The following is a 12,170-nucleotide window of genomic DNA, read 5'->3' on the forward strand; positions in this document are numbered from 1 at the left end:
TCCGACCCACAGTGACCATGTATAGGCTTTCCAAGGAGCAGCTGGTGAGCTTGAACTGCCGACCTTGCAGTTCAAACAGCTCTGCAGTCTGGCGCATTAACCCACAAAGCCACACACGTACATATATATATAGGGGCAGAAGTGCCTTCCAATCCTTTCCCACCCTCTTAATTTGGGGCCATGGCTGCCTTCGAGAGGTTCAGCAAGATGCACACACACAAAACTGGGCCCATTGTGGGGGCCCCAAGCCAAGCAAATCCTCTAGCACTGTGTAGGAGTAGGGGTGGCTTGTTCAAGGCTGAAGGCCGCGAGTTTAAGAGCCAGAGTAGGACTGAGCTAGGATGCAGTCTAGGTCTGCACTCACCTTCTCGACACTTGGGCCCCGTGTAGCCATCCAAGCAAAAACACTGCCCACTGACCGGGTCGCAGTCGGCCCCGCCCTTGCAGTCACAGTGCAGGGCACAGCCGGGCCCAAAGCGCCCCCCTCTGCACTCTGTTGGGGGGTGGGGAGAAGGACTGTGAGGGAACCTGGCATCTCAGGTCACTGAGAAGTAGGTCAACCTACTCCGCCTCCCCCACTAGGACTGCAACCTTATGAGCACCCAGTGACCAGTGATACTTCTCCCGGGACACAAGGGGGTCAGTGTGCACCCACACAGGAGCGGCTCCCCCCTCGGGATGGGCCTCCTAAGTCAACCGCCCAGGAGGGTCTTCTTCCCACCAAAGACCGAGGCTCCCTCCAGACCTCTAGGTGGCCAGAGGCAGATCTAGCCTTGGGCAGCACCGAGCAGTAGCTCCTTGCATGGACCCCGAAAAATCTGAGTGCTGGTTCCCACCCCTACCCCACTCAGGGCCACAGAGGGGGCGCCAGGACCCAGGCAATGTGATGCCAGCAGGCAGAGGGTTCAAGGAGGATCCATTCAGCACACCAGACATCCCTGACAGACTCACCAAGGTCACAGGTGGCCCCCATGCGTCCTGGCGGACAGCGGCACAAGCCAGTAACAGGGTGACAGGATGCTCCTCCCGCACAGGCACATTGCTGCTGGCAGCCCTCCCCGAACGAACCTGGCTCACAGCCTGTGGGAGGCAGGGGGCTCAGCTCCATCACCCCCACCATAGGACTGAGCAGGGCCAGGGCACACTGAGCACTCACCCTGCTGGCAGAACTGGCCCTGGAAGCCGGCGGGGCAGAGGCACTGTCCGGTGACAGGGTGGCAGGGGGCTTCATTCTGACACTGGCATGTCCCCTGGCAGCCAGCCCCATGGAAGCCGGGGGGACAGGCTGAGGTGGAACCTCAGTTAGAACTTGGTGAGGGAAGGACCTCCTCAACCTTGGTTTACCCAGAGTGATAAACTAATGACACCCATGAGAAGTCCCCTCTGCCCCCCAAGCCTCTGGTTCCGTGTCTTCACCTGGGGGCTTAGGGTGGGAGGGGTGGCAGTGTTGGACCTGGGGAGAACTGGACTCCTGGCCAGAGACTTCTTACTGGGAGCCTCTGGCCAGCTCAGGCCCCAAGCAGACAGCTTCCAACAGCCCAGGCAGTGGTCGCTCCCCACACCTGTACTCACAGTGCTCGCAGGCAGGGCCGTAGAAGCCAGGGCCACAGTGGCAGGCCCCTGTAGTGGGCTCACAAGCTGCACCGTTTTGGCAGATGCACTCTAGGCGACAGGCAACCCCGTAGCGTCCGGATGGGCAGGCTGGTAAGAAGGTGGGCAGGTGAGCCCCTTTATAGAGGTAGACAATTGGGGCCCAGGTCTGGTCCCACCAACTGTGCCTAGTCCAAGTCACCTTGAATCTTAGCCCACCCCACAGAGGTCCAGCGCCCAGGGGCCCAGCTCCCCCTCCAGAGCCAGGGCCTCTCCCAGTCTGTGGGCAGTCCCCTTCCCTGGACCAGGCACTCACCCTGCTCACAGTGCAGCCCTGTCCAGCCCAAGCCGCAGACACAGCTGCCATTGGTGGCATGGCACATCCCCCCATTTCTACAGGGGCACATGCTCCTACAGCCCATGCCAAACTGGTTCTTGGGGCAACCTGGGGGTGAAGGAGGCATGCGTGGAGCTCAGCCCAGATCGGAACCTGCCCCAGGAGACCACGTTCACTAACAAGTATCTCTAGTAGCCCCCTGCCCATGCAGATCTCTGCCCTGGGCAGACCTGTGCCACTGCTGACACCCAGCCAGGACCAAGCAGATCAGGCACTTGTCCTGTACATGGCACTACAGGGTTGCCAAGTGCCTGGCCTGGTCAGCTGGGGTGCAATCAAGAGCAGCTTCCTGGAGGAGGCAGCAGCATACTAGACCACACATGGGCCCCCTGAGGGCTGGTGAGTGAATATGCCCAGGAACATGTAGGTGTCAGTGGACGTGGGCTGGCAGTGGTGGATCCATTCTTTGCTGGGGGTGAAGTGGCCAGACCCCATCCCAGTAAGAGCCAGGGTTGGAAGCAACAGCAGCCAGGCCCTAGATGAATGGCCCCCACGCCTGAGAACTAGAGGGGTCATCAGAGGGTGGCAGATGGCCAAAGTCTAACAGGTATGGCCACAGAGACGAGGTGTGCTGTTACATCACCAACCCTAACAATGCCCCAGGCTCTGGTTCTTTACCATGGCCTGTGCCCTGGGTCTCCCTTTACTAACATCCACTCACTGGTTCCAGTGGAAAGGGTCAACAGGCTCCTGTCCCCTCGTGATCTCAGCCAGGAGCCTGGCTCCATCCTCAGAGAGAGAACGGCTACCTGGCCCCTCTGCTATGAACTGGGAGTCCTGGGTGCCAGCCCATCCAACTCCACCAACCATGGAGACTCAATTACTGGTCCAAGTCTCTAGGGCTGTGTCATACGGGCAGGCGTGGGGCTGTTGGTGCTCCGTGTACTGCATATGCCACCCCCCCCAGAACCACTCGGGCTGTACAGTGGACGCCAGCGGGTACTCACCGAGCTCACATTGGGTGCCAGTTCTCCCAGGGGGGCAGGTGCAGGCACCTGTCACAGGGTCACAGGCTGCTCCCTCCCCACACTCACACACGTGGACACAGCCGGGGCCAAAATGGCCCTGTGGGCAGGCTGCCAAAGGAGACATGTTAGGGTGCCACCCAGGCCTGGTCCCCAGCTGGCTCCCCACTGTCTTCTCAGAGGAAGGATGAGAGCACGGGGGACCAGTGCACAGCCTGGGGTTCTGCCAGCTCTTATGCCCTGCTCCCACCCATCAATGGCTCTTCTAGGGCCATCTTGACCCATTGTCCACCGCTGCCTGCCCCCCACTCCACCAGCCTAAATGTGCAGCCTGGACTCCACCCAGGGACCAGCCCCGTGACTCAGGAAAGGACCGTCAGGATGCTCAGCTGCAGATGCAGGATGGGTCAGAGCTGGCCAGCAGTCTCCCAGAGGGCCAGCGGGGACACCACCCCAGGCTTCGACAGCCTAGAATAAGTGCATGGATAGCACCCACCCCTGCCCAGCCCCCCTCATCCTGTCCCACACTCACTGAGGCCACAGTCAGCCCCCAGGAACCCAGCCGGACACAGGCAGGCACCAGTGGTCACGTCACAGGAGCCACCGTTGACACAGGTACATTGCTGCAAACAGCCCGGCCCGAACCGTCCAGCCGGGCAGCCTGTGGAAGAGGACCAGCTGCTGGAAGTGGGATGGACAATGCCCAGTAACCCCCACAAGGTAACACTGCCCCTCAGCACACCGAGGGGAAGACCCATGGCCTCATGAAGACCCTGCACATCCCACTGCCCCCTCGGACTCAGGGTGGGCACTGGAAAGCAGGGCGCTCACGTTGCTGGCAGCCGTGGCCGTAGTAACCCGAGGCGCACACGCAGGCCCCTGTGACAGGGTGGCACGACTGGTTCTCACTGGGACACTGGCAAATCTGGGCACAGTCTTTTCCAAAGGTGCCGGGTGGGCAGGCTGGGGCAGGCGGGGAGGGAGTCAGTCCTGGCCAGTCAGAATCACCCACCTTCCCCCAAACGCCTCCTTCCTGCAGGGGTCAATCTGGGAAGCCACTTACCCTGCTCACAGCTGGGCCCGGTGAAGCCAGGGGGACAGCCACACTCCCCGGTGACATGGTGGCAGGCAGTGCCCGGAGGGCATTGGCAGTGCTGGCCACAAGCTTCTCCAAACCAGCCAGGAGGGCAGGCTGCAGGGAGAGCAAGGACTGGTGAGCTTCTGGAAGACAAGGTGGGGGACCCAGGGACAGAGCAGGCCTGGGGCCATCCCCATGTGGAGGATCTCCCCACCCTGAGTGCTGGTGACCAGACGGCCCTGTGCTCACCACTCTGACACCTCGCATCCCTCCATCCTGGGGGGCAGAGGCAGGTACCAGTGACCCTATGGCAGGTTGCTCCCCTCCGGCACACACATCGCTCCTGACAGCCAGCCCCAAAGGTGCCCTCCACGCAGACTGCAGAAGGGAGATGGGGTGGGGGCTGACACAGGAATTGTCCCTGTTCCCCCATCACTGCATTCCACACATCCTCTGTAGGGCTGGACCTGGAGCCAAACATGCACCCCACCCCATCAGGCCGCCTTCCTCGGTGGGGTCCCTCCTCACTCACGGTTCTGGCACCTGTCACCGCCCCAGCCGGCTGGGCAGAGGCAGGCACCCGTGCGGGGATCACAGAACCCCCCATTGAGGCAGTCACAGCGGTGCTGACAGCCGGCCCCAAAGTTCCCAGGGAGACACTCTGCAGGCGTGAAGAGCAGGTGAGCATTCCCAGGCCTGGAGACCCCACTTCTTACACCCAGAGCCCCAGGACCACACTCAGGGCATTGCCCCTGACCAGGGATCTTCCTAGGCCACGACAGGTTGAGGTGCAGCCCTGGTTCCCATAGACCCTCAGGGCAGCCCCCTCAGGCAGCTGTGCTCACCCTGCTCACAGGCTGAGCCGGTCCAGCCCTCGGGACAGGTACAGTGGCCCGTGACGGGGTCACAGGTAGCTCCATTCTGGCAGGTGCAGGGATACTGACAGCTCTCACCGTACAGGCCCTCGGGGCAGGCTGGGAGAGAGGCACCTGAAGCATCAGCCTTTAGGATGGGGTCTTCCCCAGGGGCATCTCTGAGAGGACCTACTCAGAAGCACCCTGGGCCCACCCTCCCAGCCCTGGGGACACAGCGCTGAAGGAAGGTATCCTTTCAGCTTTCCAGGTGGCAGGTGCCCCATGAGGGTGTGATGGCCCTCTTCCCACTACCACCACGACAGTCTGCTGTTTCAGGCGGGCCTGGTCTGCAGCCCAGCAGTCCACACCCATGGGACCCCATGGTCAAGAATCAAACACCTGATCCCTGGACTCCCAGGCCCTTGTTCCCCACTTCCTGGAGGCCCCCTGGGTGAGCTTACCCTGCAGGCAGGAGGACCCCGTCCAGCCCGGGGTACAACGGCACCTCCCGAGCACAGGATCACAAGTCGCCCCATGGGCACAGGCACAGGCCTGGCTGCAGTTGAGCCCATAGGTGTGGGCGGGACAGGCTGGAGGGAATGGGTGGAAGGAGTAGTCAGGACCCTGGGGGTGGCCCAGTGACCTGACAGGGTCCCTGAAACCTCTGTGTCCCTTTCCTCCTGTGCCACATCTCCCTCCTTGGCCTGTGCTGCCCACAAGAGGGACACCGTGGTCCAAAGGAGGTTAACAGCAGATGCGGCTACCTGCTGGTTCTGAACCCACCCCGAAAGGCAGCAACAAGTGGGTCAGCCCCCCACTCCGCCACATACACACATATACAAGACAGCAACAAACAGGCCAGGCCCCTGCCCTTACTCCAAGCAGACCCATCCCAGCTTCACATACCCTGGTCACAGCGAAGGCCACGCCGGCCGGCAGGGCAGACACAAGCTCCGCTCACAGCGTCGCAGGGGGCTCCACCAGCGCAGTCGCAGACCCCAAGGCAGTCCACACCAAAGAAGCCGGCTGGGCAAGCTGCAAGGGAGGGGCGATGATAGGATGGGGGTCCATGAGCCCAAGGCCCCAGACCCACCTGGTGCGCCCCACTCACAGCCCACTCACCGCGCTCACAGGAAGTGCCCCTCCAGCCGGCCGCGCAAGTGCAGGCCCCACTGACATGGTCACAAGCCGCACCGTGCTCACACCGGCACCGTTGCCCACAGCCCGGCCCAAAGTGGCCCTGGGGACACCCTGAACACCAAATCCCAGACACCATCAGCAGGGGTACCAGATGAGGGCAGGGACTGCACTAAAGGAGGTCTTCCCTACCTAAGGGGTCTGGGCACCCCCTCTGTCTCCCACCCCTAAAGAGCAAGCCTCAGGGGAGTGGAGGTTTAGAGGGGTCCCAAATGCCTTTGGGGTTGGGGAACCTAGTCCACTTTTAGGAGCTCTGTCCCAAGACTCCCTTGCTCCCCTCCAAGCCCTCCTTCCCCCCATGAGAGTCACCCATATGGAATTCTACAGGCCCCCCAACCCTCCTCCAAAAACCTCCTATCAGCCTTTGGGGTTAGGGACCTCTGCCAGGATGACTTCTAAGCCCACCTGAAGCCACTAACCCATAGCACTAAAAGATGTGCCCTCTAGCTCTAGGCACCCCCTCATCCCTTCCCCCAGGTGCCAGGTGCCCCAGAGTTGTGCCAGCCCTGCATCTGCTTGGTGTTCTGACTGGATGACATCAGGCACAGGTTGCTGAGGGTCAGTCTTTTTCTGATGCAGTAGTGGGGCAGGGACCTGAGGGTCCAGTTTGGGGTGGAGGCTACGTAAGCTTCTCTGGGCCAAGAAGGCAGGGTGGGGCTCCTCTGAACCCCTGAAATTTGGGACCATCTGTGGCTGAGGTCCCACCCAACTCACGGTGCTCGCAGTGTGGGCCCGTGAACCCAGCCTCACACAGGCAGTGACCACTGGTGGCCTCACAGCTCCCTTGGCCGGCACTGCAGTTGCAGGGGTACCTGCAGTCGGGTCCCCAGTGGCCCCCATCACAGGCTGCAACAGAGTCGACCAGTCAGCATAGGTCCCCTGAAAGGTCGGGGGCGAAGGGGCAGTGGACTCTTGTAAGCAAGATCGGGGGGCTGGGGACCATGTTGGGAGGGACCCAGTGCTCCCCATTCTGGAGGCCCTTGTGCATGGCAAACAAGGGATGAGGTGAAGAACACCCTGCCTCCCGGCATACCTCTGCGACAGTCCAGGCCCATCCACCCGGGGGCACAGCTGCACTGCCCACTCGCTGGGTGACAGTGTCCTGTGTTGGCACAGGTACATCTGGCCTGGCAGCCAGACCCAAACCAGCCTGCTGGGCACACTGCAGGGGAAGAGAGGGTGAGTGCCTGGGCCCAGTCCCTACCCCAGGACACATGCAGGACCCCACTCACCATCCTGGCATCGACTGCCCACATAGCCGGGTGGGCACAAGCAGGCTCCAGTCTCAGGGTCACAGCCAGCACCATGGTCACACTCTGGGCAGAGCTCCTGGCAGCCGAGTCCCCAGTGGCCCTCGGGACACTCTAAGCCCCCACCACCCCGGTCAGTGCTCCGACAGCTCTCAGCATCACCAACAGCCTGCCCAGGGCTAAGAGAGGCTGCAGGGCCCACAGCAGCCCCAGGGACCACTGGACAGATCGCACCATGCGTGGGCCATAGGTGCTCAGTGCATCCCCCCCCCTCGGGGCACAAACACCCCCGACTCCAGACCTAGCCTTGGCACCGCTGCTGGAGAAGGCCTGGGTCTGCAAAGTTCAGACTGGGGCCAGGGGTTCCCAAACATGAGCTGAGACCAGGTACCAGTGACAATGAGACCAATGACAAACTGTCATTGCATAGGCTCAAAGGAACTTAACATGGATCAGGGTTGGGTGGGGTCCGCTAACACGGTTCAGGGCTGGGGTTGGGGTTCCTAACACTGGGGAGAAGTGGGAAGGACTCCAGGACATCACCTGCCACTCACCTGCCCCACAGTCATCCCCGGTCCTCCCCGGCGGGCAGAGACACTGCCCCGTGACCCGGTCGCAGGGGGCTCCCCCACAGGAACAGTGGTTGGAGCAGTTCTTCCCGAACGTCCCCCCTAGACACTCTGCAGAAGAGAGCAACATAAACCTGAACACCCGACACTCCCAACTCGGGGGCAACAGGGACCCAGAACCCTTGCCCCACCAGCAGGGCTGCTGACCCTAGTCAGGTCCATGAGTGAGCAGGACAGGTCCTGAGAAGGGGTCGGGGAGGAGGCACCACAGGTCAGGGACAGAAGGGGCCTCAGGGGCACAGAGTTAGGAGCAGGGTATGATGGGTAGCCAGAGAGTAAAGCCGTTCTGGCTGAATTCGGCCATCAGGCCCCCAGGAGTGCTGAGGCTGACTCTGCTCTCCCCTCCCCTCTCAGGGAATAGTGAGCATCCATATGAGTCCGTAAGTATCCACCTATCCCAGAGCTCCAGCCTTCTCCTGGTAGGATGGGGTAGGAATAGGAGGAAGCAGGCTAGATATCCCCCAGATGAAGAGGCCAGCTGAGCCCATCTCCTCGTGTCAGGGCAGTGAGGCAGGAGGCACGGGGTACTAGCGTGCCTTGACAGCTGCCTCAGGCCAGCCCTGGGCACACAGTAAGACCTCAGGACGAAGAGGTACAGCAGAGCTCCAACCCTACCGCTCCCCATGGATGTACAGAGCATGCGTGCTGGAAGACCCGAGCCTTCCTGGAGGAAGGAGCTCAGCATCCACCCCAGGTTGAGGGGCTCCCATGCCTGCTGTGTCCCTCAGGGCCCACCATCAGCCTTCTGGCCCCAGATCAATGTGTGCAAGCCTGGGGCAGGGATGAGAGGGCTCCTTCCAGTAACAAGGCTACTCCAATGCTCACCTGCTGCATCAGGACAGAACCCCCCAGGTCAAGGAGGTGTTCATGGCAGCCTTGCGTGTAAGCTGCAACAGCCCTACACTCACAAACCCTAATGAACACTGCGGCTGAGCACCCAGGGCTCCTTGCCTGAGGGAGGGTGTCAAAGAACTAGGGCAGAAATCCTCGAAGGAGCTTTCACTCCCTGAGAGGAGGCTCTGGGAACAGGGACTTGAGAACCAACTTGTCCCCTGCAGGCACACTCCCACATTGCCCCCAGGGACACAAGACATAGGCACAAAGCTACAGGTACAATACATGTGCAAACGCAACAGGCGCTTGGGCACTACACACGCCTATGAAGTCAGTGCTTTGCACACGTACGCACCGCAAGCCAGATCCAGCCACACTGGCCACGCAGCCCTGCCAGACCTCCTGGAACCTCCTCTCTCCTAAGCGGGACAGACGTGTGTTTTGGCCGGTAATCATTTCCAGACCTCACAGCAGTGGGGAGACCACTATTTCCAGCTATGTGTGTCAGTTCCTGTGGCTCATCCTCAGGGCTCTAGCAGCTTTTAAAGAGTAAGGAAAGGGAAAGGGCAGGGGCTGGGGCTCTCTTATCCAGCCCATGGAAGAGCCTTTGGTGTCTCAGCCAATAGGCCGCTGGCGTAGGTGACACATGGGGTGGGGTGGAGGCTCAGCAGCCCATATGATGGGGTGTTCTTTCCCCTACTGCTGACCCCTCTGCTCGGCCAGGGTTGGTGGGAGCCTGAGCCAGGCAAGCCCCTGGAGCATCCCTGTGGAAAGGGGTGCATATTGCTAATCCCTTCAGTCCCCTGCTGCCCATTCACCTAGGTCTGTTGGGGTGGGGAGTGTGTGCACCAAGAGCCAAGGGATGGTTCCACCTGCCCAGCGCCCGTCCGCATGGCTGTGGCCCTGCTAACTCACACTCCCCTCCCCTCCTCTGCCAATGACAGCACTTAGGTACCTTCTGCTTGGTGTGGCACTGTAGGATAAGTATTGGACTGCAAAGTCTTTGAACTAAAAGGTCAGCAGTAAACTCACCAGCCGCTCCTTGGAAACCCTATACAGGGTCACTATACAGAGTCGGAACTGACTCAACAGCACTTAACACCCTTCATGAGGAATAGGAGGCTCCTAGGACGTATCCATAGAGAGGCCTGAGGTCCCTCCATCCATCCTTCCTAATCACTCTGCTCTTACTGACCAGGACTGGACAGTGGGAAACTGTGTCCCCCAGTGTGTGTGTTGGGGTGGAGTGGGGGAGAAGATGGGGAGGGAGAGGACGCTCCTCACCTTCCCAATTCTGTCAAGCAAAGGCCAGCTCCACACCTGCTGGTCAGCCCCTGGGTTCAGGGTACCTCCTCCTAGTTCCTGCCCTGAACTGCCAGGTCTCCAGGGACCTCAGGAACTGTGTTTACTGATTCACTGCATATGGCGGCTCCCCATCTCTCACCGTGGAAATGTGGTACCTACCCAGGCCTCAACCTGGACCCACTGCTCTGTGTGCATTTCCTAGACCCAGGTCATGGCATCCACGTGGAGGGGACTTTCACCACTGCACCCACCCCCGACGTTGGCATCTGCCACCCAGACTTCTCTTCAGGAACAGCTGCCTCCCACTGGTTCCCCTACTGCTCCCCAGCGACATCCTCAAGGAGCTCATTCACCTTCTGACTCACAGTGCCAGGATGGGACCCCAACAGCCCAGCACCAAACACAAAGTACGCTCCAGGTAGACCCACGCAGCGAGTGAGTAAGGAAAGGAATGAATGAGGGATAAATGAGCAAAGCAATAAGTGAGTACCTGAAAAGATGAATGAGTGAGTGAATTAGAGTGTGAAGGACTGAAGTGAACGAGTCCATGAATAAATGAAAGAATGAACAAGTGGATGAATGATTGAGTAGATGAGGGAATTAATGAATGAGTAGATGTTTGTGTGAGTCAGTGAGTGAGTGAATGAATGAGTGAGTGTATTAATGAATGTGTGAGTCAATGAGTGAGTAAGTGAGTGAATTAATGAATGAGTAGATGTTTGTGTGTCAGTGAGTAAGTGAATTAATGAATGAGTAGATGTTTGTGTGAGTGAGTGAATTAATGAATGAATGTTTGTGTGAGTCAGTGAGTCAGTGAGTGAGTGAATGAGTGAATTAATGAATGAGTAGATGTTTGTGTGAGTGAGTCAGTGAGTGAGGGTTCTGGAAGTCCAGTCCTGCCCTGAGCTGCCCGCTGGGAGCAGCGCAGCAGATAGACCAGATGGCTGCACTGCCACAGGAGTGTACTCAGGCAGGTAACAGTGCTGGCCCCCTCGGCCTGGCTCTGCTGTACCTCTACAGCCATCTACTCCTGGGCCAGGTGCCCTTGTTGTTGTTGTTGTTGTTAGGTGCCATCGAGTCGGTACCGACCCACAGCGACCTTATGCACAGCAGAACGAAACACTGCCCGATCCTGGGCCAAACTCACTACTGTTGCCACGCTTGAGTCCATCGATGCTGCCACCTGGCCAATCCATCTCCTTGGGGGTCTTCCTCTTTTTCTCTGACCCTCCAGGGTGCCCTTGACCACCCTCAAATTCCTGGGAGTCCCAGGCCGATCACTCACCTTGGTCACAGTCTTTGCCCTGGTAGCCAGCGGGACACTGCTTCTGACACTCACCACTCTCAGGGTTGCAGGTCACACCTGGAGGGCAGGTACATACCTGCCGGCACCCCGACCCAAAGAACCCTGACTGGCACTCTGTGGAGCAGAGGCTGGGGGTCAGCAGCGACCCCAGGGATGCCAGCAGCACCCTCCTCCTGCCTGCCCACACTCACCATGCTGACACCGATCCCCCCAGAAGCCTGCCTTGCAGGTACAGCTGCCGTCTTTCCGGTCGCATGTCCGCGTGTTCCGTTGTTCACAGCGACACTCTTCTGAGCAGCCAGGTCCAAAGGCCCACGGAGGGCAGGCTATAGCCAGAGACACCACAGGGACATGTGCCACCGCCTGTGTCCTCTCCAGCTGTGTCCACGGAGCCCCCAGGCCCTCATCTCAGCACCAAACACTGAGCTCCTGTCTCCAGGGTCCAGAACAAGCTAGCCTGTCGCATGGAGTCACTGTGCCCAGGCGAGGTGCCCCAGGGCCTTATCCCCCCAAGTCTGAGGGACCTGTCAAATCAGGCTCAGGGAACTCCAGGGACCTCTCAGCTAGAGACTCACGGTGCTTTCTTCGCTTTCCTGTTTTCTCCTCTAATAACCCATGTGACAAAACAGCATAAAGTGATGCTGCTCCAAAGCTCACTGTCCCCGCCCACCTTCCCTCCTGTAAGGAAGTCTTCAGAGAGTCTGCAGACCCCGCCTCCTTTCCATACCCCAGGACTCTCACTCTTCCAGGATCAGAGGGAGGGCT

The 12,170-nt window shown here is 59.9% G+C and overlaps 1 protein-coding gene across 1 annotated transcript in view; it reads right to left on the bottom strand.

The window, feature by feature from the left end:
- MEGF6 (multiple EGF-like-domains 6) overlaps positions 1 to 12,170 on the bottom strand; it is a 154,381-nt gene that overhangs the window by 1,375 nt on the left and 140,836 nt on the right. Inside the window, exons 16-35 of the mRNA XM_006871784.1 lie at positions 11,597 to 11,731; positions 11,385 to 11,519; positions 7,886 to 8,011; positions 7,314 to 7,445; positions 7,115 to 7,243; positions 6,796 to 6,927; positions 6,007 to 6,135; positions 5,791 to 5,919; positions 5,346 to 5,474; positions 4,876 to 5,004; positions 4,563 to 4,691; positions 4,016 to 4,144; positions 3,784 to 3,915; positions 3,485 to 3,613; positions 2,935 to 3,063; positions 1,907 to 2,035; positions 1,573 to 1,701; positions 1,157 to 1,285; positions 952 to 1,080; positions 365 to 493 (exon numbers count right to left, since the gene is read on the bottom strand). Coding sequence (XP_006871846.1) covers positions 365 to 493; positions 952 to 1,080; positions 1,157 to 1,285; positions 1,573 to 1,701; positions 1,907 to 2,035; positions 2,935 to 3,063; positions 3,485 to 3,613; positions 3,784 to 3,915; positions 4,016 to 4,144; positions 4,563 to 4,691; positions 4,876 to 5,004; positions 5,346 to 5,474; positions 5,791 to 5,919; positions 6,007 to 6,135; positions 6,796 to 6,927; positions 7,115 to 7,243; positions 7,314 to 7,445; positions 7,886 to 8,011; positions 11,385 to 11,519; positions 11,597 to 11,731 — 2,598 coding nt within the window. The remainder of the gene's footprint in view (positions 1 to 364; positions 494 to 951; positions 1,081 to 1,156; positions 1,286 to 1,572; positions 1,702 to 1,906; positions 2,036 to 2,934; positions 3,064 to 3,484; positions 3,614 to 3,783; positions 3,916 to 4,015; positions 4,145 to 4,562; positions 4,692 to 4,875; positions 5,005 to 5,345; positions 5,475 to 5,790; positions 5,920 to 6,006; positions 6,136 to 6,795; positions 6,928 to 7,114; positions 7,244 to 7,313; positions 7,446 to 7,885; positions 8,012 to 11,384; positions 11,520 to 11,596; positions 11,732 to 12,170) is intronic.

Source organism: Chrysochloris asiatica, unplaced genomic scaffold, assembly GCF_000296735.1.
Source record: "Chrysochloris asiatica unplaced genomic scaffold, ChrAsi1.0 scaffold00173, whole genome shotgun sequence".
NCBI lineage: Eukaryota > Metazoa > Chordata > Mammalia > Afrosoricida > Chrysochloridae > Chrysochloris > Chrysochloris asiatica.